This window comes from Odocoileus virginianus, chromosome 2 (assembly GCF_023699985.2).
Source record: "Odocoileus virginianus isolate 20LAN1187 ecotype Illinois chromosome 2, Ovbor_1.2, whole genome shotgun sequence".
NCBI lineage: Eukaryota > Metazoa > Chordata > Mammalia > Artiodactyla > Cervidae > Odocoileus > Odocoileus virginianus.
The window spans coordinates 36,128,832-36,152,387 of record NC_069675.1 but is presented as its reverse complement, the minus strand read 5'-3'; the positions used below and the strand labels follow the sequence as shown (position 1 = coordinate 36,152,387).

At 38.2% G+C, this 23,556-nt stretch overlaps 1 protein-coding gene across 8 annotated transcripts; it reads left to right on the top strand.

Annotated features, from left to right (window-relative positions):
• Window positions 1–1,587: 1,587 nt before the first annotated feature.
• Window positions 1,588–22,937, top strand: MTIF2 (mitochondrial translational initiation factor 2). Of its 8 annotated transcripts, XM_070478399.1 has the most exons (16): window positions 1,591–1,690; window positions 1,855–1,976; window positions 2,117–2,855; window positions 4,065–4,290; window positions 4,648–4,759; window positions 5,382–5,553; window positions 6,038–6,198; window positions 7,103–7,279; window positions 12,597–12,736; window positions 15,187–15,311; window positions 16,695–16,899; window positions 17,228–17,480; window positions 18,117–18,257; window positions 19,869–20,033; window positions 21,848–21,988; window positions 22,712–22,937. In XM_070478399.1, exons 4-16 carry the CDS (start codon window positions 4,072–4,074, stop codon window positions 22,882–22,884), a joined length of 2,184 nt encoding a protein of 727 aa, XP_070334500.1. In that variant the 5' UTR covers window positions 1,591–1,690; window positions 1,855–1,976; window positions 2,117–2,855; window positions 4,065–4,071; the 3' UTR covers window positions 22,885–22,937. The 8 variants fall into 8 exon arrangements, with proteins under 8 accessions (XP_070334509.1, XP_070334503.1, XP_070334497.1 ...); XM_070478402.1 differs by lacking the exon at window positions 1,855–1,976 and having other exon boundaries at window positions 1,589–1,690; window positions 2,117–2,286; XM_070478396.1 differs by lacking the exon at window positions 1,855–1,976 and having other exon boundaries at window positions 1,589–1,690.
• Window positions 22,938–23,556: the final 619 nt, after the last annotated feature.

Here is a 23,556-nt window from a genome sequence, read left to right as displayed (position 1 = left end):
TGGAAGCAAGTCATTAAGTCCAGTCCACACCCAAGGGATTGGAGGTGGGGACTCAGCTTTAACTCAGAGTAGAAGTTAATAAACATTTATTATGTGTAATTATTCTATAAGGAGGATTTCTCCCTGTCCCTCATTTGTTATTTTGAATTATTATCTAACACTCCATTATTTTGTTGTTCAGAAGTTTCCAGCTTTGACTTTTTCAAGTTGGTGCCTATTTAACTGCCCTCATTCTATTTCCTTCCTTACTTCCTTCCTTGCTCCCTCCACTTTCTATGTTTTGGTGTATTGCTTGAATTTTCCACATTAGTATGTGTATCTTCATGATCAGAAATGTATTGGTTATTTTCACTTTAATATTGGGGAGAATGGTATGACCATTACTTTGATGGTCTACAATCAATTTCTGCTTCTTAACTATTTGGCAAAGCAGAGAGAGCAAAGAATTTCTCACAGAAATTCAGTGAGTGTGAAAAGTAAGTAAAATGATAGCAAACTGAAACGCTTCAGTAGTTTTCCATTTCAGTTGAAACTTCAGTAGTTTTCAAGAGTGTTAGGTTCATTAAAAAGATTTCCTGGACAGAGGTTTCCAATCATTCAGCAACACTGCCTACACATCTTTGTGGTGACACTGGGGAGACAAACATGAAAAAAGGGGATGGGGCATGAGTTAGGAGTCCACACTAGGGAGGGAGAAAGCAGATAACAGTAAGAAACTCTTCATTAGCCTAGGGTAGTGTTAGACCTTGAGGACAGAAATAAAACAATACTTAAGACTCCTGAGAATAGTGGCGGTTGAGGGCAAGGTGACAAGCCAGAAGACAACGTCCAATCAAGATGTGGAAATGTTCTGGGAGGACGCTAATAATAACAACAGCAAACCCTTATGAACCAGCTACTTTATGAACTTTGCTGCTACTGCTATCCTATTAAGCAGCTACTATTATTTCAGAGGAGCCTGGCAGGCTACAGTCCGTGGGGTTGCAAGAGTTGGACACGACTCAGGGACAAAACCACTACCATAACCAGGGCTTCCCTGGTGGCTTAGTCGGTAAAGAATCTGTCTGCAATGCAGGAGACCCAGGTTCGATCTCTGGGTCAGAAAGATCCCTTTAAGGAGGGAATGGATGGCTACCCACTGCAGTATTATTACCATATTGCACAACTGCAGCACAGGGAGTTTACATAAGGTCCCTGAATAGACAACTGGGAATGAGCTGGGATTGGAACCCACTCGAGCTTTACTACTTCAAATGCCACCCACAGGAGGCGACTTTTAAAAGAGAAAGCGCTCCTCCCTCATCACTACTATCACTGCGTTCCCTTGCATTTCTCCCTTTTTGGAAGTATGTGTTTTAGGGACTTATTTCTCCCACATTTCCCCATTTAACTTTCCCTTGAGCTTATGCATGGAGGCCACTCACGGCCCCAGAGCAGCAGTAATTTACTTTCTAGGAAGGGAAGGGATCTGTAAAAGCGATTATTCATCCACGCACAGCAACACGAGTACAGCGTCAACAAAGGTTACAGCTCCTGTTCCGAAGTAAGGACTTCCGAATTCCGGGTAGAGCCGCTTCCGGCGGCAACGGAAGCCGGAGAGGGACCGTTTCGGGGACGGACTGGCTGATTGTCCTGTCGGTCCGGAAGGTGATGTCCGCCCCCGTCAGAATCCTGAAGTCCTGGGTCCTAGGTAGGAGCTAGGTGAGGGGCCAGGGGGTGGGTCCCTTAGCCGGGTCTTCCTGGGTGGTGTGTATTGTATTCTTTGTCCTAAAGTGTCAGCGGCACAGATGATAAACATTGCACATTCAGGAGCATTTCCATGATGCACCTAATCCGTACGTGCTCCTGCTTTAGGCATGATGACGGAGTTATCCAGCCGGAAGCAGCGGGCTGCTTCCTTTCCCTGAGCCCCGCGGCAGGTGGTCCCGCGTCCCCCGCCTCCGCTATATTCAAGGCTTATTGGACTCGGGTTCCAGGTGAAGCTAACTTAGATCTGTCATTCTTGTATAGTGACTTCTTTTTACCTTACACATAACTTCCAAGGTTTTCAATTGTTTCACTCAGATGTTTGAACCAACGCAACTACATTATTTCCAACATCTTTTTTTTTTTTCAGGTTCCATAATAAGAATATCCTAGTGGCAAAGGAACACCGGAGTTGGGAGTCAGAAAGCCTGGGTTCTAATCCTGACTGTCAGTAACTAGCAGTATAACTTTGGAGAAGGCTTTTTGAGCTCTCTGGACTCCATTTTCCTTTTGTATAAAACGAGAGGCTTGGAATAAGTGGCAAGTTTTCCTTCCAGTTTGGGTATTTGGTTTATTGCCCCCCTCCCCATGTGTTTTTTCGAATATCTGCCTCAGTGAAATATCTGTGCTTTGGTTAATCTCCATGAAGGACTTTTCCTACCACTGCATTAGTTCGTGTCCTTGTTAAATCTGGTTTTAAACGCATTAAAAAAAGAATCCCTCCCCCGCAAGGAATTCTCTGCTTCCTGAGGACTCTACTTCATCCTTCAGGGAAATGTACCCAAATAAGATTGTTTAAATGTGCCATTCTTGAGGTGTTTTAAGAATCATTATACTGGAACATTTTAGAGATGGTGAACTCCAAAGGAAGTAACTGTGGCTTATTAAACTTTGAATCAACAACCTCAAATGCAGTCCCTTGAAGATGGTGCTAAGGAAATGTTTGCCAAGGAGAAAAGTAGTACTTCTTGTGTTCTTTTAGTTGCTCCTTCCTTTAAACACTGAAAAGCAAAGCTGTAGAACTGCAGTCTTGTGATCAGAAGAGATAGAAGACTCAAGGAGGAAAAGACTCTACTACTGAGTTCTGAGCTATCCTGTTGAGTTCTATTGTGAGTTTCTCAATAAACTCTTCTTTCTTCTGAAGAGTAATATTCAGGGGCTTCCTTGTTGGTTTTGTGGTTAAGAATCCTACTGCCACTGCAGGAGACACAGGTTTGATCCCAGGTCCGGGAAGATTCCACATGCCAAGGAGCAGCTAGGCCCATGCATTACAACTACTGGGCCAGTGTTCTAGAGCTCTCTAGTCACAACTATAGATCTCACGTGGTGCAGCTACTGAAACCCTTGTGCCTAGAGGCTGTGCTCTGCAATAAGAGAACCTATCAACAATGAGAAGCCTGTGCACCTCAACTAGAGAGTAGCCCCCACTCACTACAGCTAGAGACAGCCCATGAGCAGCAACTAAGGCCAGCACAGGCAGAAATAAATAAATCTTAAAACAAGAGTAATCAAAAAATGTTATTCAATGGGTATTTATTGGGTGCCTTCTTCCCACTCTTACATCCTTTTTTGGGAAAAAGCTGTGGAAAAAGGGCAAATGTTAGGGTTGAAAGACACTTCCAAGTAGAGGAAGCATATGCAAAGGCTCAAAGATTAGATGACGACCATCAGAGATTATATGTGGGACAGAGCAACAAAAATATGGGAGGTAGGCATGAGGGAACTATAAGATTGTAAGAGATGAAGTGAGAGATTGACAGAAGACAGATAATGAGCCTTATATAGCATGTTTTGAAGTTGTATATTAAACTAGGGATAATCCCCTTCTAGCTGCCACAAAGGATGTTTAGCAAAGAGTTGATGAGTTCAAATTTGTGTTAAATATCACTCTAGTTGTGATTTGGTCAGTTGATGTTTCAAGAAAAAAGAGCCCTTATAAGGTATTGTATGTCAGAATCGTAGGAACATTAACAACAGTAATAGTTAATATCTAGAGAATACTTGGTATGACATCCCATCTCTGTGACTGGACTGTGAGCTCTCTCACGGTGGAAACCCAGTTTTACTCATTGTTGAAACACTAGCTACACTTTTCATGCGGTACATATCCTATTAATGTTTCCTAACTTGATTTCTGGAGAAGGAAATGGCAACCCACTCCAGTGTTCTTGCCTGGAGAATCCCAGGGACAGGGGAGCCTGGTGGGCTGCCGTCTATGGGGTTGCACAGAGTCGGACACGACTCAAGCGACTTGGCAGCAGCAGCAGCAACTTGATTTCAATATTGACCACAATATTTTTTAAAACTTTGTTTCCTAGGAGAAACATGAACCGGAAGGTACTGAAGTTGGAGAACTTGCTACGATTTCACACTATCTGTAGGCAGCTGCACAGCCTGTGTCAGAGAAGAATGTTGGCACAGTGGAGGCCTGTGTTTTCAGCTGCTTATGCAGCGCAGACAGCTCAGCTGTACACCCGGCCCTGGCAGACAGATGCACTCATTAGGACTGCATTATCTCAACGTAGGCTTCTGGTGACAAAGAAGGTACTTAGAGATTTCTCTGTTATTTGGTCTGAGATGAAAGTTCCTAGACTGATGAGTAGAAGTCCATTTTGAGTATTTTGTCATTTATGAAATCTTTATGCCTTAATGCTTTACTCCAGGCAATAAGTCTTTGTGAGGAAGGGAGGTTCTAGTTAGTTGTGTGGTAATATTGATGAATGTGATGACTTATATCAGTATATAACAGTGAATTAAGAATGCAAGATTTTAAATTTTAGTCTTGAGGTTTAACTACTTATGGGAGAGTTGGTAGAAATAGGAGCCATGACTGTGGTATATATACCAGAATAAATCTCAAAGTTTTTTCTTCCTTATTTATGCATTCTGAATATTTAATAGGAAAAAAGATCACAGAAATCTCCATTACCTTCAACAAAATCTAAAAAGGAGGTGGAGGTGTGGCTTGGAATGACTGTTGAGGAGTTGGCCAGAGCAATGGAAAAAGACATAGGTGAGCCAGATAATTTTATAATGAAAAGTAGGGAAACATTTTCCTATAAATATGGAATACCTGGTATTTTATTTGCAGTGAGATTGAGGTATTTAAGGATGAAAATTAGACTGGTGGTTTAAAAAGATGTTAAGTAATTTCAATATTTTTCACTTTAGGTGACAGTTCCTAATTAGTTTCTTGGCTCTTTGGCAAATATAGTTCTCCAAGATTTTGTTTTAATAAAAGTGGGAAAGATTTTTTTTAAATTTGAATGAAACTTTCTCAGAAGTCTTGTGGGCTATTAGAATAAATCCAAAGGATGTTTTTGGACTGAGACTGTGTTTCTATTCATTTACTTTCCCTTTGTTTACCTGTAATTCTCAAATTTTCTTCTTGCACTCATTTTGACAATATTTGTAGTGTAGTGCAGGCAAAAAAATATTTGTAGTCATGACTATAGAATACAATAACAATTACAATACAGTGTAGTAACAGTGCAGTTTAAAAAAAAAATTATTTATTTGGCTGCTCCAGGTCTTGGTTATGGCATGCAGGATCTTTAGTTGCAGCATCTGGGATTTTTTTTTTTTTAGTTGTGTTTAATTCATGATCCTAAAAGGTTTTATCTTGTTTCACCTAGACTCTGTATATGAATCTTTAATGAACACTGCTATTGACATAGATTCACTAGAAACACACTCACATTTAGATGAAGTCTGGATCAAAGAAGTGATAAAGAAGTCAGGAATGAAGTTAAAGTGGAGCAAATTAAAACAAGACAAAGTCAGGGAAAATAAAGATGCTGTAAAAAGGTAAAATTTTATTGTGTAAATTGGGGGAAGGAGACAACATTGGTTTTTTGTTTTTTTTTTCCCCTGATACTTTTTAATGGAAAGATTTGACTTAAAATTTCTTTTGCAATTAAAATGATCTGTGAGTATATGTTAAACTTTTCTTCAAAGTACTTAAAGCATCAAAAAGTGTATTTTCAGGTTATTATAAACCTCTAAGGGTTATTTTTCTTAGTTTGCTGATTTGTGTATACTGATCCTAAATTTTAAAATTTCATTCAGTTCTGCTCATTGTTATTAAGATGCCAACAGCAGTGGGCAGTCATTGTATATATCATCGTAAGTCACTGGTATGCATAGAAGAGGAAAATAGTCATATCTAATCAGAGCTGAATTTTGGGTTTTGTTGTTAAAGGTAGTGCACAGAGGTAACTGCAGATCAGTTCATAGGCTATAAAGTGTTTCTGATATTTAAGAAATGAAACTCCTTTGCTGTTAATTGTAGGCCCCAGGCAGATCCAGCTTTATTAATCCCAAGGTCCCCAGTTGTTACTATAATGGGCCATGTTGATCATGGGAAAACGACGTTACTTGACAAACTGCGAAAAACTCAAGTGGCAGCAATGGAAGCTGGAGGCATCACTCAGCACATTGGTGCCTTTCTTGGTATGAACACAAATCACCTTACAATGTGCTTGGGAACCCCACATATTATTTTCTTAAACCAGGTGTCATAGTATGAGTATACAAATTTAAAGTAAAAGAAAGGTTAAAGCTTAAAGCCATTAGATCAAATGTAAAGCAGGTGGCTGGTAAAGGTTATTTTGTATGTAGTTTAAGACAAAATTATACCTTTTTTATTCTAGCCCATTCTTAGTTTGGTTCAGTGAGCCTAAGACTCTTCAATACTAGGTTGTGATAGTGTTACCATTCGTAATTAAATAACAGCTGTCATTTGCTGAACACCTAGCATGTGCCCATCTCTATTCTGAGAACGTTGTATGCTTTATCTTTTTTATCTTCACAGCAGCATCATGAGGTAGGTATTAGTAGTCCTATATACATGTAAAGAGGCTGAGACTTGTTTAGGTTAAGCTACTTGCTTCAAAGTACACAGCTAGTAAGTGGCAAAGCCAGGATTTAAACCCCACGCTATTGGACTCAAATCCTGAGCTTCTAACTGTGTACTAAATTGCATTTGTTGCTCACAGCAGTTGTGCAGCTGGTGTTTGCTAATGTGGGAGTGGCTGCCTATACAACTATCAGTCTGCTTTTTCCTCTAGATTTCAATTGGTATTTTATTATAATATATACATTTATATGTATACTGTTGTACGTTTATATTATAGTCTAGAAATAGGAAAAATTTTAGTTTGAAATGATTACATAAAAAGAAACTGTAAAGGTCTCACTGGTATGTTATCACTTCATTGTGGATTGATGATCTATATTGTTCTAATTCAGATTAATGGAAAGAATAAAATTATTTTGAAGAATTATTAATTGTGTTGATAAGGTGATGTGTGTTCTTGTTTGAGTCCTTAGTGATCTTGTATTTCTGTTTCTACAGTCTCTTTGCCCTCTGGGGAAAAGATAACCTTTCTTGATACTCCAGGACATGCTGCTTTTTCAGCAATGCGAGCCAGAGGCGCTCGGGTCACTGACATTGTTATATTGGTGGTAGCTGCAGATGATGGAGTGATGAAACAAACTGTGGAATCCATTCAGCATGCCAAAGATGCTCACGGTACTGTGTGGCTGACTTCCATGTATCAAGAAGGAAGTTGCTTTTTTCTTTAAAGGATCTACTAAATAGAGTTACTGTTTTTACATGTTGCTCATTTAATTTTCCTGGGAACCCCAGGATTATTATACCTGTTTAACAGGTAAAGCTCAAAGAAAGTTGAATTGTTTGCTAAAGACATTATCTACTAAGAAGAGTGTAGCAGGATTCAACTTGGGACTTGTGACCACAGATATAGTCCTTGCTCTACTGTTTACTTGGCATGGTGTAACAATTTTAACAGTTTCAAATGACTTGAAAACATTTTTATCAATGAAATTTAAAACAGATGTAAAAAATAAGCCTAGAATAATGAACCCCTATGTACCCATTGCCTAAATTCATTAGGAGTTCCAAAGCAGTGATATTCTAATTGTTACTCCTTATTCGTTTATTATCTAGAATTCTTCTCTAAAAAGAGACTTTTCCTTCATCTCCTTTAAATAAGTTTTTATTTGGTCAAAGGTATAAAATTGAAACTTTCGGAAATCACTTGGCTAACTTCTTTTTTTTCTCTTGCTTTTTCTCCATTTAAAAATTGTAATGTGGAGAAGGAAATGGCAGCCCACTCCAGTATTGTTGCCTGGAGAATCCCAGGGACAGGGGAGCCTGGTGCGCTGCCGTCTGCGGGGTCGCACAGAGTCGGACACGACTGAAGCGACGCAGCAGCAGCAGCAGCACCTCTTGCTGGAAGCCTGGGATGCTGGAATCAGGCCACTTCCTGTCTGTCTTTACATTTATAATAAATAAAAAAAAATTGTAATGGTAAACACTACACGTATATTTTGTACATTCATTCTTTTTCTGATATGACCTTACACTCACTGAGAAAATACTGTTGTCTTGAGAAAATGTAACTGACGGAGTACGTCATGTTCCCTTAGGTTTGTTGGCAAGTTAAAAAAGAAAGGTTGACAGTTCTTTGATCTAGTCCAGTGTTTTTTTTTTTTTAATCTCATAAACAGGAAAACTAAGACCTAGACAGTAGTAGGAATGTCCCCCAATTACAGTTAATTTGCAGCATGTCTGTGTTTGGAATCCAGTCTTCTGGCTTCTGTGTTCCTCTCTTTAATTTTTAATTTCTCAAAGTTGCCTTTGTGGAATGGGCTATGTTCTTAATGATCCTAAGGAATATAACAAATATGAGTGAGAAATCTGTCAGGGATCCTGTAACAAAGCAGTTGGTTGAGACAAGATAAACTCCTTATACCAGGCTTCCTGTACCTGTTCTCTTGGTGTCTGTTAAGTAACAGCTTGTCGATATAGAATGTACTTTTTCCTAAAGTAGGTTGTGGATTGCATAGCTCTTTTGTGTCTGATTTCAATATCTGTTCCTTTGATACCTGAGAACATTGTAGACTTGGTGAAACCTAACTAGAGAATTATCTGTATTTTGTGTGAGTTCTCTGAGAGAGTATGTTTGGTAATGACAAGTAGATGATAAGATTATTTGATTCATTCATTAAGTACATGTTTATTGAGACTCTATTATATGTGTCAGTCTCTGAGCTAAGTGCATGAAGAAGGAGTTGCTGTAAATCCTAAAAGGAAGTTTACAGTAATGACACTTAGCCCTTGGTGAGATGCTGGGTTTTAACAGTGAGTTCAAAGCTTCTGAAAAGAAGAGGCAGATGATCTCGTGGTGGTGGTGGTTGTTTGCCAAGTTGTATTCAACTCTTTGCGACCCCATAGACTAGCATGCCAGGACTCCCTGTTCCTCACCATTTCCCAGAGTTTGTCCAAGTTCATGTCCCTTGAATCAGTGATGCCATCCAACCATCTCATCCTCTGTCGCCCTCTTCTGTCTTCAGTCTTCCCTAGCATCAGGGTCTTTTCCAATGAGTTGGCCGTTTGTATCAGTTGGCCAAAGTATTGGAGCTTCAGCTTCAGCATTAGTCCTTCCAGTGAGTATTCAGGGTTGATTTCCTTTAGGATTGACTGGTTGGATCTCCTTGCTGTCCAAGGGACTCTCAAGAGTCTTCTCCAGCAGCACAGTTCAAAAGCGTCAGTTCTTCGGCACTCTGCTGTCTTTATGGTCCGACTCTCACATCCATACATGACCACTGGAAAGACCATTGTCTTGACTATACAGAGCTCTGTTGGTAAAGTGCTATCTTTACTTTTTAATACACTGTGTAGGTTTGTGATAGCTTTCCTGCCAAGAAGCAATCATTTTCTAACTTCATAGCTGCAGTCACCATCTGCAGTGACTTTAGAGCCTACGAAGAGGAAATCTCACTGCATCCACATTTTCCCCTTTCTATTTGCCATGAAGTGATGGGACTGGATGACATTATTTTAGTTTTTTGAATGTTGAGTTTTAAACCAGCTTTTTCACTTGCTTCTTTCAACTTCATTAAGACATCTTCACTTTCTGCCATTAGGATGGTATCATCTGCATGTCTGAGGCTGTTGATACTTCTAGCAATCTTGATTCCAGCTTGTAACTCATCCAGCTCGGCATTTCTCATGATGTACTCTGCATACAAGTTAAATAAACAGGGTGGCAATATACAGCCATATACTTCTTTCTCAATTTTGAACCAGTCAGTTGTTCCAAATAAGGTTCTAACGGTTGCTCCCTGACCCGCATACAGTTTTCTCAGAAGACAGGTCAAGTGTGTGTTAGTCACTCAGTCATGTCCTATTCTTTGTGACCCCATGGACTGTAGCCCACCAGTCTCCTGTCCATGGACTTCTCCAGGCAAGAATACTGGAGTGGCTTGCCATTTCCTTCTCCAGAGATAGGTAAGGTGGTCTGTTATTCCCATCTCCTTAAGAGTTTTCCATAGTTTGTTGTGATCCACACTGTCAGAGGCTTTAGCATAGTCAATGAAACAAAGGTAGATGTTTTTCTGGAATTCCCTTGCTTTCTATGATCCAGCAAATGTTGGTAATTTGATCTCTGGTTCCTCTGCCTTTTCTAAACCCACCTTGAACATCTGGAAGTTCTTGGTTCACATACTGCTGAAACATAGCTTGAAGGGTTTCGAGCATAACCTTACCAGCATGGGAGATGTGTACAATTGTCCGATGGTTTGAACATTCTTTGGTGCTGCCCTTCTTGGGAACTGGGATGAACATTGACCTTTTCCAGTTGTGTGGCTATTGCTGGGTTTTCCAAATTTGCTAACATTTTGAGTGCAGCACCTTAATAGCATCATCTTTAGGATTTGAAATGGCTTTGCTGAAATTCCATCACCTCCACTAGCTTTATTGGCAGCAGTGCTTCCTAAGGCCCACTTGACTTCACACTCCAGAATGTCTGGCTCTGGGTGAGTGACCACACCATCTTGGTTATCCAGTTCATTAAGAACTTTTGTACAGTTCTGTGTATTCTTGCCATCTCTTCTTGATCTCTTCTGCTTCTATTAGGTCTTTACCATTTCTGTCCTTTCTTATACCCATCTTGGATGAAATGTTCCTTTGATATTTCCAATTTTCTTGAAGAGATCTCTAGTCTTTCCCCTTCTCTTGTTTTCCTCTTGTTTCTTTGCATTGTTCACTGAAGAAGCCCTTTGTCTATCCTTGTTATTTTTTGAAACTGTGCATTTAATTGGGTGTACCTTTCCCTTTCTCTCTCGCTTTTTGCTTATTTCCTCAACTATTTGTAATGCCTCCTCAGACAATCACTTTGCCTCCTTGCATTTCTTTTCCTTTGGAATGGTTTTGTTCACTGCCTCCTGTACAGTATTGCAAACCTTTGTCCATAGTTCTTCAGGCACTCTCGTTACTAGATCTAATCCCTTGAATCTATTCATTACCTCCACTATATATTCACAGAAGATTTGATTTAGGTTTTACTTGACTGGCCTAGTGGTTTTCCCTGCTTTCTTTAGTTTAAGTCTGAATTTTGCTCTGAGGAGCTGATGATCTGAGCCACAGTCAGGTCCAGGTCTTGTTTTGCTGACTGTTTAAAGCTTCTCTGTCTTCATCTACAAAGAATGTCATCAGTCTGATTTCCGTACTGACCATTTACTGATGTCTGTATGTAAAGACGTCTCTAGTGTTGTTGAAAAAGAATGTTTGTTATAACCAGTGCATTCTTTTGTTAGAATTCTGTTAGCCTTTCCCCTGGTTCATTTTGTACTCCAAGGCCAAACTTGCCTGTTACTCCAGGTGTCTGTTGACAGCCTACTTTTGCATTACAATTTTTATGATAAATAAGACACCTTTTTTTGGTGTTAGTTCTAGGAGATCTTGTAGGTCTTCATAGAACTGCTCAACTTCAGCTCTTTTGGCATAGGTGGTTGGGGCCTAGATTTGGATTACTGTGATGTTGACTGGTTTGCCTCAGAAATAAAACAAGATCATTCTGTCATTTTTGAGATTGCACCCAAGTACTGCATTTCAGATTCTTGTTGATTATGAGGGCTACTCCATTTCTTCTATGGGCTTCTTGCCCACAGTAGTAGATTTAATGGTCATCTGAATTAAATTGTTCATTCCCGTCCATTTTAGTTCACTGATTCCTCAGACACCAGTGTTTACTCTTACCATCTCCTGCTTGACCACCTCCAATTTACCTTGATTCATGGACCTAACATTCCAGGTTCCTATGCAGTACTGTTCTTTACAGCATCAGATTTTACTTTTATCGCCAGACACATCCATAACTGAGAGTTATTTCTGCTCTGGCCCAGCCGCTTCATTCTTTCTGGAGTAATTGTCCTCCGCTCTTCCTCAGTAGCACATTGGGCACCTTCTGTTCTGGGAGCGCACTTTCGGTGTCATATCCTTTTGCCTTTTCATACTGTTCATGGGGTTCTCTAGGCAAGAATACTGCAGTGGTTTTCCATTCCCTCCTCCAGTGGACCATGTTTTGTCGGCACACTCCACTGTGACCTGTCCATCTTGGGTGGCCCTGCATAGCTTCATTGAGTTACACAAGATGGTGACCAATGAAAGGGTGATCTAGTGGTATTAGAGTTGAATTAGAGTCTTCTCTTGATCTTTTTTTCTGGAAATTATCTTTAGTATAGTTTCTGATCCTGCTTTCAGGTTAAGGATAGGCCTTTCTCTGCCCTCAACACTGTTGTGGTTTTGTTTTTTAATCATCATAATTGTCTAGTCTTAATTCAGAATCTTATACTTGCTGTTTTGACATCTCTTATCTGGAATCCTCCATGTGTAGAAAGTAGGGTAGGGTGGGTCTAAAGTGGGTCTTTTGTTAGATAAACACAGTCACTGAGTTAAGAGAAAGCCAGAAAATTTTGCGTTTTGTTGTGAATACCTGGAGTTGAAGTGCCATCATTTGCACTCTTAACCCTGTTTCTTTCAGTTCCTATTGTCCTTGCCATAAACAAATGTGACAAAGCTGAGGCGGATCCTGAGAAAGTGAAGAAAGAACTGCTAGCCTATGATGTGGTGTGTGAGGATTATGGAGGCGACGTTCAAGCAGTGCACGTCTCTGCACTCACGGTAAGTACAGGTGTGTTCAGATAAGAGTGCTGCATGAAAGGCACAGGGTGCCTTGTAGCTCCAGAACATTTTGACCCACAGAATTTCTGTCCCCATTTAAAAATTCTCTCAGTACTCAGCAAAGCTGGTATCTTTATCCTGGTTTGGCAGATTAGAAATTAGTCTCAGAAAGGTCAGTCACCAGTCCAGGAGAATCAGGTTTAAACTGTGCTTTACTTACTATGAGATACTTAGAATGAGGAGGATAAGTAATAAATGTCGTAGGGATAGATAGGATAATAGTAGGCTAAAGACTATTTTAAGCAGAAATGAAATTTGGTTGGTAGTAAAAAGTGCCTGTTTTTAAGTGAAAAGCTGTAGAATAGGTCTTAGGGCACCTAAGACAGATTTAAACAAATAAAACTTTTTACTAATACGGTGTTGTAACATTTGGGTTCTTTCTGTTATTGATTGACCCAATGCTTCTGTGAAACTTAAATTACTATAAGTTTTACAGTGTTATTTGTGATGAATTCCATTTTCTTTTCATTACCTATTCTTTTTAAAATAGTTTTATTTACCTGTTTATTGTATTTTTGCTGCGCTGGGTCTTCGTTGCTGCTCATGCCTTTCTCTAGTTTTGGCAAGCGGAGGTTGCTCTCTAGTTGCGATGTGAAGGCTTCTCACTGCAGTGACTTCTCTAGTTGCTGTTCCCGGGCTCTGGAGCACAGGTTCAGTAGTTAGGACGCGTGGGTTTAGTTGCTTCTTGGCGTGTGAGATCTTCCTGATCAGATATCGAACCCCTGTCTCCTGCATTGGCAGGCAGATACTTTACCAATGAGCCACCAGGGAAGCCCATTAAATTACCAGTTATTCTTTTCTGGATAAAAAACACCAAAGAAACTCATTACCTGTTTTGTGACAGCACTTTCCAATTCTCTTGTCCTCTGCAGGTAGCTTACTAAATAACAATTTCATTTTTGTTCATTCTGACCATATTCCATGGTTTACTCATAATATGGACTTTTTTTCCTTCTGATCATTCACTAGAGAAATTTTACTTTATTTGGCCACCTTCCTCCAATTAAGTCTCATTTTATCTTTACTTTTCCTAAATTTGTTCCTCCAAGATGATTAGAAGTTTTGCCTCCATTAATAATAAAACTCTGCCTCTTTTTTTCTGAAACTCATAATATGCCACCTTACTTTTTTATCTTTCTATTGTACCTTGATTTTTACTACACTCTGAAAACTGGATGGCAAGAGTAGAACATTTGAAGACATGACTGCTTTTTCTGCCTAGATACCATCAGATGAGTGCATAGATAGATGTGATTCTGCTTACATAAATTTGAAGGCATGGCAGATATGATTCCTGGGGAGTAGAGGTAAGAGAGTAGCAGGGAAGTAAGATGAGGCCTTCTTTTCCAAGAAGGAATCGGGGACTTTACATGCAAAGAAACAACCCCAACTCTGCTTTTCAGAGCAGTATTTTGTAAATTGAAATAAATACTAGGGATTAAGTAGATGGGTAAGCAGAGTGTTTAGTTAGTTTTGTTAAGGTTGTCTCTATTGTTTTATACTTTGTAACAACTGTGAGCAGTCTCAGCTAACATGGACAATGGAAAACTCTCTTGCTCATCAATTCCAGTTGCATCACGAGTTAATCAGCTACGTGATCTTGGAGCCTTAGAAAGCACAATAAACAGAGATCATTAAAGGTGAAAGAGTCATCTAATCTAGCTCCTTCAGTTTACAGTTGAGGAAAGGAAATTCAGAGAGTGGAGGAGGAAATGTACACCCACTCCAGTGTTCTTGCCTGGAGTATCCCATGGACAGAGGAGCCTGGTGGGCTGCAGTCCATAGGGTCACAAAGAATTGGACACGAATGCATGACTGAACAACAACAACGAATGCAGAGAGGTGAAGTGATTTTCCAAGATTGCACAGCTGAGTAGTTAGAGTGTAGCTTATAGCCTGGGTCTAGTCAGTGCTTTGTCTCCTCATTTATTTAATGAGAATAGTAGTATTTCATTGAATTCTTGAGTGATCAAAATGAAATCAGTGAAAGCTTATTTAATTGGCTAGAACTTCAAATGTAAAGTAGCATTGTAAAGAAAGTGAGGGGAAAAAAACTCATCTATAGAAACACATTAAGGAATGAGGGTGAAAGAAGCATATGTTTATAAAAGGGTATTGACAAGCACTAGTACCTATTCTTTGAAAAATAATACAGGCACTGTTCCTTGCAAGATCTGTCCCAGGGTCAGATTTTTCTTGCTTCTCTCTTTTCTTCCTTCCTTTCCTCCCTCCCTCCCTTCCATCCTTCTTATAGGTTATTTCCTGTTTTTTATGCTTAAAGAGGAAAGTATTGCTGTCAAGGGTTGTTTGACTTTCTAATCCTGGTATTTACATTTACCGATAATATTTATTAATGTATATTAACAACTCTTTTTTTGTTTGTTTTTAAGGGTGAAAACATGATGGGTTTGGCAGAGGCAACTATTGCTCTTGCAGAAATGTTGGAATTGAAAGCAGACCCTACTGGTGCAGTTGAAGGAACAGTAATAGAATCTTTCACAGACAAAGGAAGAGGGTAGGTCTGTTAAAATGCATATTTTCTAATAATTTTATTTCATTGTTTTTGTGACCTGATTATATAACCATATATTATATGTATTACATATTATTGTTAACACATGAACAGTATTTTCAAAGCATTTGTTTTTAAAAGTTTTTTATTTAAAAAAAAAGTTTTTTATTGCACTGGCACACAGAACCCAACATGCAGTTATCAAGAGACCATAGCAACTATGTGTATACATTTAATAGTCCTGTTTAGGTGACTTAGTAGTTCAGTTTGTTTGATTTTTGTTTTTTTCCCCACTGATTTAGCTGAATTGGTAAAATCTTATAGGCTAACATAAATTAGAATGAAATAGCAATTGTTGCATTTTTGGGTTTCTAAATCCTTTATGTCCTTACCCATTAATATATGGTAAGATTGTTGGAATAGTGTTCTTATCTTTAATTTCCCTCCTTATTAGCAGAAGAGGTCTTTTCACTGCTTAACCTATTAGTTATAGAAAGAGGATTAGGATTTTGTCAAAATACTCAACTATCTGCACCCTTCACCACCATAACCTTACAAGAAATATTTTTTGTGTGTTTTCTTCTTTTTTTAAATTGTGGTAAAAGATACATAATATTAAATCACCATCTTAACTATTTTTAAACATACAGTTCAGTAGTCTTAAGTATATTCATATTGTTGTGCAACAGATCTCTAGAACTTTTTCATCTTGCAAAACAAACTATTCCCATAAAGTGTTAATTTCCCCTTTCCCTCCCCCCACCTGTTGGCAACATCTTTCAGTAGTGTTTCTGTGATTTTCAGTGCTTCAGATACTTTGTATGAGTGGAATCATATAATATTGTCCTTTTTGACTAACTTATTTCACTTAGTATAATGTTCATTTAGGAGGTTCATCCATATTCTAGCATGTGACAGGATTTTTTTTCTTTTTTAAGATTATATAATACTGCATTATATGTATATATTGCATGTTCTTTATTGATTCTTCCATTAATGGACACTTAGGTTACAGTTATGAAAAATGTTTTTATAGTATGAAAATTGAATAGATTGAAGGCAGGAGGAGAAGGGAACGACAAGGATGAGATGGTTGGGTGGCATCACTGACTCAGTGGACATGAGCTTGAGGAAACTGGGAGATGGTGAAGGAAGGGGAAGCCTGGCGTGCTGCAATCCATGGGGTCGAAAAGAGTTGGACACGAATGAGCAACTGAACAGCAAATAGTATGAAAAATTATTTGAGAAGTTAAGAAGTGGTGGAATTAACCTTGTTTGTTCATATTAATAAATATTTTGTAATCTCTTAAAGGTATCTTTACTTGAGAAAGTGCTATTACATCCTGATTATGACATTAAAAAAATATGCTTTTATTTTCATATTAGTCCTGTTACTACAGCTATAATTCAAAGAGGAACTTTGAGAAAAGGCTCCATTCTGGTTGCTGGGAAGAGTTGGGCAAAAGTACGCTCAATGTTTGATGAAAATGGCAGAGCAGTCGATGAGGCCTATCCTAGCATGCCAGTGGGAATCATAGGCTGGAGAGACCTCCCTTCTGCAGGAGATGAAATTCTTGAAGTAGAATCTGAGGTATATTAAGCTTAATTCCTATAACATAGAATATGATATAGTGATTTAAAATATCAGTTTATAATGTTACAATACAAAATAAGTAATGTTAATAAATAATCCAGTACTATAACATGTGTGAGTGGCCAGTGATGTCATTTTAGAGTTTGGCTGTAGAATTTTTAGCAATTTGAGATTGGATTTTTAAATAATTTCAAATTTACACACAGCCTCCATATTAAAGTTTTAATTAGTGATTTCGCATATGAGTTAAACTTATTTTACAGTGGAGGAAAAAAACAGCATTTATTGGTTTCTGTTAAGTAATTCCCTTTCTCCTCCTATAAAGCCAAGGGCACGTGAAGTTGTTGACTGGAGAAAGTATGAGCAAGAACAGGAGAAAAATAAAGAGGATTTAAAATTAATAGAAGAAAAGCGAAAGGAACACCAAGAAGCACATCGGAAAGACCGCGAGAAGTATGGCACTTTGCACTGGAAGGAGAGATCATATATAAAGTACAAAGAGAAAAGACAGCAGCAACCCTTAAAGCTGAAAGAAAAACTAGAAAGAGATTCAAATGTACTTCCAATAATTGTTAAAGGTGACTTTTAAAAGATTTTACTTTACAACTCATTTTTTGGTCATTTTTTCATATTTTGTCATTCTCACATTAATTTGGGCCGTAAGCTGAAATGATTTCAGTGTTTTGGAAGGGAATTTTTAAAAGTTGAGATATAATTGACATGTAACATTTTCATAATGATTCAGTATTTGTATATATGGTGAAATGACTACCATAGTAAATCTAGTTAGCATCTCTCACTAACACAGAGTTATAAAATTTTTCTTGAACACTTTTAAGATTTGCTCTGTTAGCAGCTTTCAAATAAGCAATGCAGTATTATTAACTATAGTCACTATGCTGTATATTACATCCCCATTACATATTTATTTTATAGCTAGAATTTTATACCTTTTGACCCTCTTTACCCTTTTTGCCCACCTCCACTGGGGGAGATTTCTTTAAACAATTTTCTTGTGAGTTTTGCTGTAAATGTATATCTGGTTCATTATACTTTGTTCGGCTAAGAAGGTGTTTATCATGCTAAACCTAAATAAGAATATATTCCGTGATAAATGCCATTCTTATTACTTCTTTAAATAGATTATTATAATTTTTGAGTCTGTTAATTCCTAACTCCTAACATCAATACTTTTAAACTTTTGCTGCATTTAGGTGATGTTGATGGTTCTGTTGAAGCCATTTTGAACATTATGGATACCTATGATGCTTCACATGAGTGTGAACTAGAATTGGTACATTTTGGTGTGGGTGATATTAGTGAAAATGATGTCAACCTTGCTGAAACATTTCATGGTAAGTTTTCCATTTCCTATTTAACTGTGTTCCCTAGACGACACTCTGAACCTTTCACTTTTGTCTTTTGTTGCTGGGCTGCTGACACCTGACATTTACTCCCCATCTGCATTCCCCTTCCTGTTGGCAGTCTAGTCCCAGCTAGCGATTGCATACTGCACAGGATGTGCAGTATTGCAGGCTCAGCCCCACTTGTCATTGTTGTACTGAAATCTTGGGGAACTATTTCAAGCCACAGTAGTGTTTCTTGATTTTTTTTTCCCAGTGTACCGTTACTGCCACCTCATCTTGCCCAGATCCTGAACCAAACCCAAGCTTGGTTCTCTCTTTCACTTAGACTTTTGAATGCCCCTATCTGCAGTTAGCCTATTCAGTGTTTTCTTTTGTCTTTTGCTTTTGACTGCCTACTTTTGTTCACTTATAATTTTATAAATTATATTTTTCTTAGATCAAAAGCTCCTTTTAGCTTTAAATACCTCGAAGGCAAGGGGACTGTTTATAAGTCAAACTTAACGTTACACAGAACGGGGACTCATCACTGCTTGACCGTCACTTTGACTGGGTTTAACAGCTAGGCAAAGCACTAATTTTATTGAATTAGTGAATCATTTAGGAAGGAGGTACTTCATGACCTAACTTGATTAGAATTAGTTGTTACCTCTACCACAGAGATGCTGTCTTCCGTAATGCTGGGCATTTCAGAGTACTTTATGGACACTGACTGTACTGTTAATGTGGATAGTGTGGTGTGTTGAACGATTTCTTAATGACAAGATTTTCAAGGTGGTTATGTTTTTCTCCTGACTAAGCCATTTGCTTTAATTTTTTCACTTGTTTAAGGAAAGTGTTTTGCTTTTGCTTCCCCCATTTGTTCTTTGTTAAAATGGTCAGCTCCATGGTACTTCTTTCATTTCTTAAATAACTCTCGAACTTATCTAATTAAGTAACTACAGTTGATACTTGAACAGCATGGTTTTGAACTGTGGGTCCACTTACACATGGATTTTTTTCAGTAGTAAGTATTATAGTACTACAAGATCTGAGGTTGGCTTACTCCTTGGATGTGGAGGAATCACATATGGAGGGCCAACTATAAGTTACTCTTGAATTTTCAACTGTCTGGAGGATCAGCATCCCTAACACCTGTGTTGCTCAAGGGTCATGTGTTTTTGAACATCTTTTGGTCAGCTGAATACTTCAGAGCAAACCACAAAAGTTGTAGGCTATAAGATTGCAATTAATAACAATTATTAAAATAATGTAATATTTTAGCTATAATCATTTTTTTTTCTTATTTCCCTGGTGTAAAAATTAACATTTACCATATCACCCTGCACATTTTGGGCACTTAAAATGTTTCCTAAATGAACATTAAACATCATAAAGAACACTTAAAAATCAAAGAAATTTTCCTTTTTTAGTAAGCCATAACAGAATTTATAAAATATTTTTATTAATTTGAAAACTGACTTTCATGAGAAAATGTTACAGAATTTATCTCTCCTACTTGCTTTTAACTTACATAGAAGCAAAAACTTTAGATTTGAATTTTTGCTTGAAAGACTGTTTAATGCAATATTTGTGCTACTTTATTCTATTTGTGCTTTCCAGGTGTTATATACGGCTTCAATGTGAATGCAGGCAATGTTATCCAGCAGTTGGCTGCAAAAAAGGGAGTAAAAATTAAACTTCACAAAGTCATTTACCGTCTCATTGAAGATTTGCAGGAAGAACTGAGCAGCAGATTGCCCTGCATTGTGGAAGAGCACCCAGTAGGTGAGTGTTCACTGAATGGTACTCTAAACATTCATACCTTACCTGCTGTGAGTAACACTTGAAAGCAAAGTTTAAGGGGAAATGTATTTCACTGTTTAAATGTGTTCACTGTTCCAACACATATCCTGTGTTCTAGAAAAAATGACTACTCTAGATAAGGGTTCAGCATAATTTGATCTGAATTATAAATACCTGGCCTCTGTAAGGTTTTATGCTTTGGCTGTGAGGCTATTAAGGCAGTAAGGCAGTAAGAACGTTTCCTCTAGTTAGACATAAACAACTCATTATAATACAAAGTAGACTGGATGGAGGCATAAATGCTATTAACAGTGTTGTGGAAGGAGCCATTGATTGTGTCCTGCAACTGGCAGAGAAATCCACCATAAGAAAACTCACATTAAAAATTCAACATTTAAAATTATTTTTTCTAACATATCCTTTGGCCAGATTAAAGGCTAAATTTATTTAAGATGGACTGAATCATCTCGTTTTTTCCTCCCCACATCCAGATTTTCTTGGTTAACTTTTAATTTTGATGATAGTTTTAAGTTTCCTGAAAATTTACTGGAAAAGTGTAAGGAACTCACTTCCAGTTTACCAGTTGTTTACATTTTGCCCCATTTGCTTTAGCCCACCCCCTTCCTCCATACACACACACAGTTTGTTTTTTTTTTTTTCTGGGCTTACTTAATTGTAAATTTGAGGTATTGTGTTCATTTGCCCCTAAATACCAGGTTGACCAAAAGTTCGTATGTAAAAATACCAATGAACATTTTGGCCTACCCAATATTTGTATTTTCTAAACACAAGGATGTTCTTTTATAAAACCACAGAATATAAAAATTAGGAAACTGAACATTAATACTCTAACAGTCCATGTTCATTATTTCTATAATGTACTTTTATTTTTCCCTTGATCCAGGATGACAGATTGTTTTTTTAAAAAAAATACTTATTTGGCTGCACCAGGTCTTAGTTGCAGCATGCAGGATCTAGCTCCCCGACCAAGGATTATACTGAGCCCCTGGCATTGGGAGCATGGGAGTCTTAGCCACTGGACCACCAGGGAAGTCCCTGTTCTTGTCTTTTTTGACCTTGACATTTTTGAAGTGCTACAGGCCAGTGACTTTGTTGAATGTACTTTGTTTCCTCATGATGAGACTCAGTATTTGCATTTTTGGTCCACAATGCGGATTTATTTTATTCTGATCTGCTAAACATGATCATAGAGATTTGTTATGTTCTTGTGCTAAGAGCAATTTGGAAAAGTCATATGAGGATTTCTAGGAGTAAGTGAACACCAAATAGCACTAACCCTAGAAAACTAGTACATTCTAGTGTGTGATACCATGTTGTATTGGAATGTTTCAAATTTCAGTCAGTAAAAAAATTGAGGAGTCAGAGATTTAGTACCTTAAGTGTGTATAATCTACCAGAGGTGAGCTTAATATGATCCAGTTGAGAAACTATTGAAGGATGACTGAGAACTAGCTTTTCATGAAGTAGACAGAAATTATGCTCATTTTACAATCAGCTATTAGCATCTTCTACTGCATTTTATTCAGCCAAAACAGTAAACATGTTTCTTTTGTTCTTTCTTTTGGTAAGTACATTTCCAAGAATACCCAAGGATTTTTATGCTTTTATTTCTAACACTGGCCAGGAAAATAGAGTGGTGGAGTCAGAGAAAATCAGGACTTCTTTACCAGAGTTTGTATTTTTTCCTCATGCCTTTAATTTTTGCTGTGCGGAATGTCAGAAACTATGTATTTGTCAGAATTTGTTTTCAGTATAATGTTCTCTTCTTCCTAAAGGTGAGGCTTCTATACTAGCTACCTTCTTTATAACAGAAGGGAAGAAAAAAGTTCCTGTGGCTGGCTGCAGAGTCCAAAAGGGACAGATAGAAAAGCAAAAAAAATTTAAGTTAATCCGCAATGGACATGTTATTTGGAAGGGTAAGCAACATAAAACTGTTCTATCATATCCAGTCACTAAAAACCTGATTGTGGGTTACTATCTGAGGTATAGCCTTAGCTCAGGTCACCTCTTGCTAACTCCTTATCTGGCCTCCAGGCCCAGTGATTCCCATAGGATTGTTAGTTCCCCAGTCTGATTTTCTAAGGTTCTAAAAATTGACCCCAAACTACCTTTCCAGCGTGTGCTAAGTTGCTTCAGTTTGTGTCGGGCTCTTTGTGGCCCTGCAGACTAAGGCCCACCAGGCTCTGTCCAGCTTTTCAGCAAGAATACTCGAGTGGGTTGCCATGCCCCTCTCCAGGGGATCTTCTAGACCCAGGGACTGAACCCGTGTCTTGTATCCTGCACCAGGCAAGCAGGTTCTTTACCACTAGGGCCACCTGGGAAGCACTTGCCAGCCGTCTCCTTATTTCCATCCTCCAACCACCTTTGCCTGCACCGTCACCCTGGTTTAGCTCATCCAAGTCCTGAGAACCATCCCATCCCTTGCAGTGTTAACCTTTAAAAAGGAAGATCACTACAACCACGTAACTTTCTTCCCTTTCCTTGGTATTTAGCCCCATCATGTAACATGGAAGAAGTGTGAAACCTGTAACAATCTCGGTGTAATTTTCCTTGTAGTCTGCTGTTGTAGCAGACACCAGCACTTGCTGGACACTTATCTGTTGACTATATGAACCCTGTATTTTCTTTTTCCCCTAAAGGCTCGTTAATCTCACTGAAACACCATAAAGATGATACTTCAGTTGTCAAAACTGGAATGGACTGTGGTCTTAGTTTGGATGAAGAAAAGATAGAATTTAAAGTGGGAGATGCTGTTGTTTGTTACGAAGAAAAACAAGTTCCAGCCAAGACTTCTTGGGATCCAGGATTTTAAAATTATTTAAAAAAATATAAATGATTAAATGTTTTTGTCTTATTATAGAGCAACTAGTTTTGTTTTACTACTGGTGTAAAAGCTCTACCAAGCTTTAACTGGTATTTAACTGTTAAAAATACTACAGTCCTAGGAAACCTTATTTAAGGATGCCTACAACTAGAAATCCTGGTATGGGAAAATAAGGCTAAAGAAAACTATTATTGGTATATCACTGAATCTTAATCATCAGTTTAAAACATTTCAGGTGCTTTAGTTCAGTGATCCTGAACTGTGCTCTAGAGGCAAAACTATGAAACCATGTTTTTTAACATCAACACTACCAGTAAGTAAACATTAGAATTTACACACATAGCATTGAATAGCAGCATTTACCCTTTGTATTGCAAACAGCAAATTTTGAGACAAACCATCCAGACTTGGGATGAATTAATTGGCAACTCAGGAGCTCAGCCTTTAAACTTCATTTGTAGGAAACAAGTATATTGTAGCTTTTTAAGGCAAGGTTGTAATACCAATTCACACAAACCAGTGTTTCCCAATCTGCAGGGGTGAGGAAGGGCATAGTTCTTCACCACCCTGAGGGGTCATCTGGCAATGTCTAGATACTTTTGGCTGTGGGGAGGGAATAGAATAGTATGCTCATGGCATCAAGTGGGCAGAGGCCAGGAA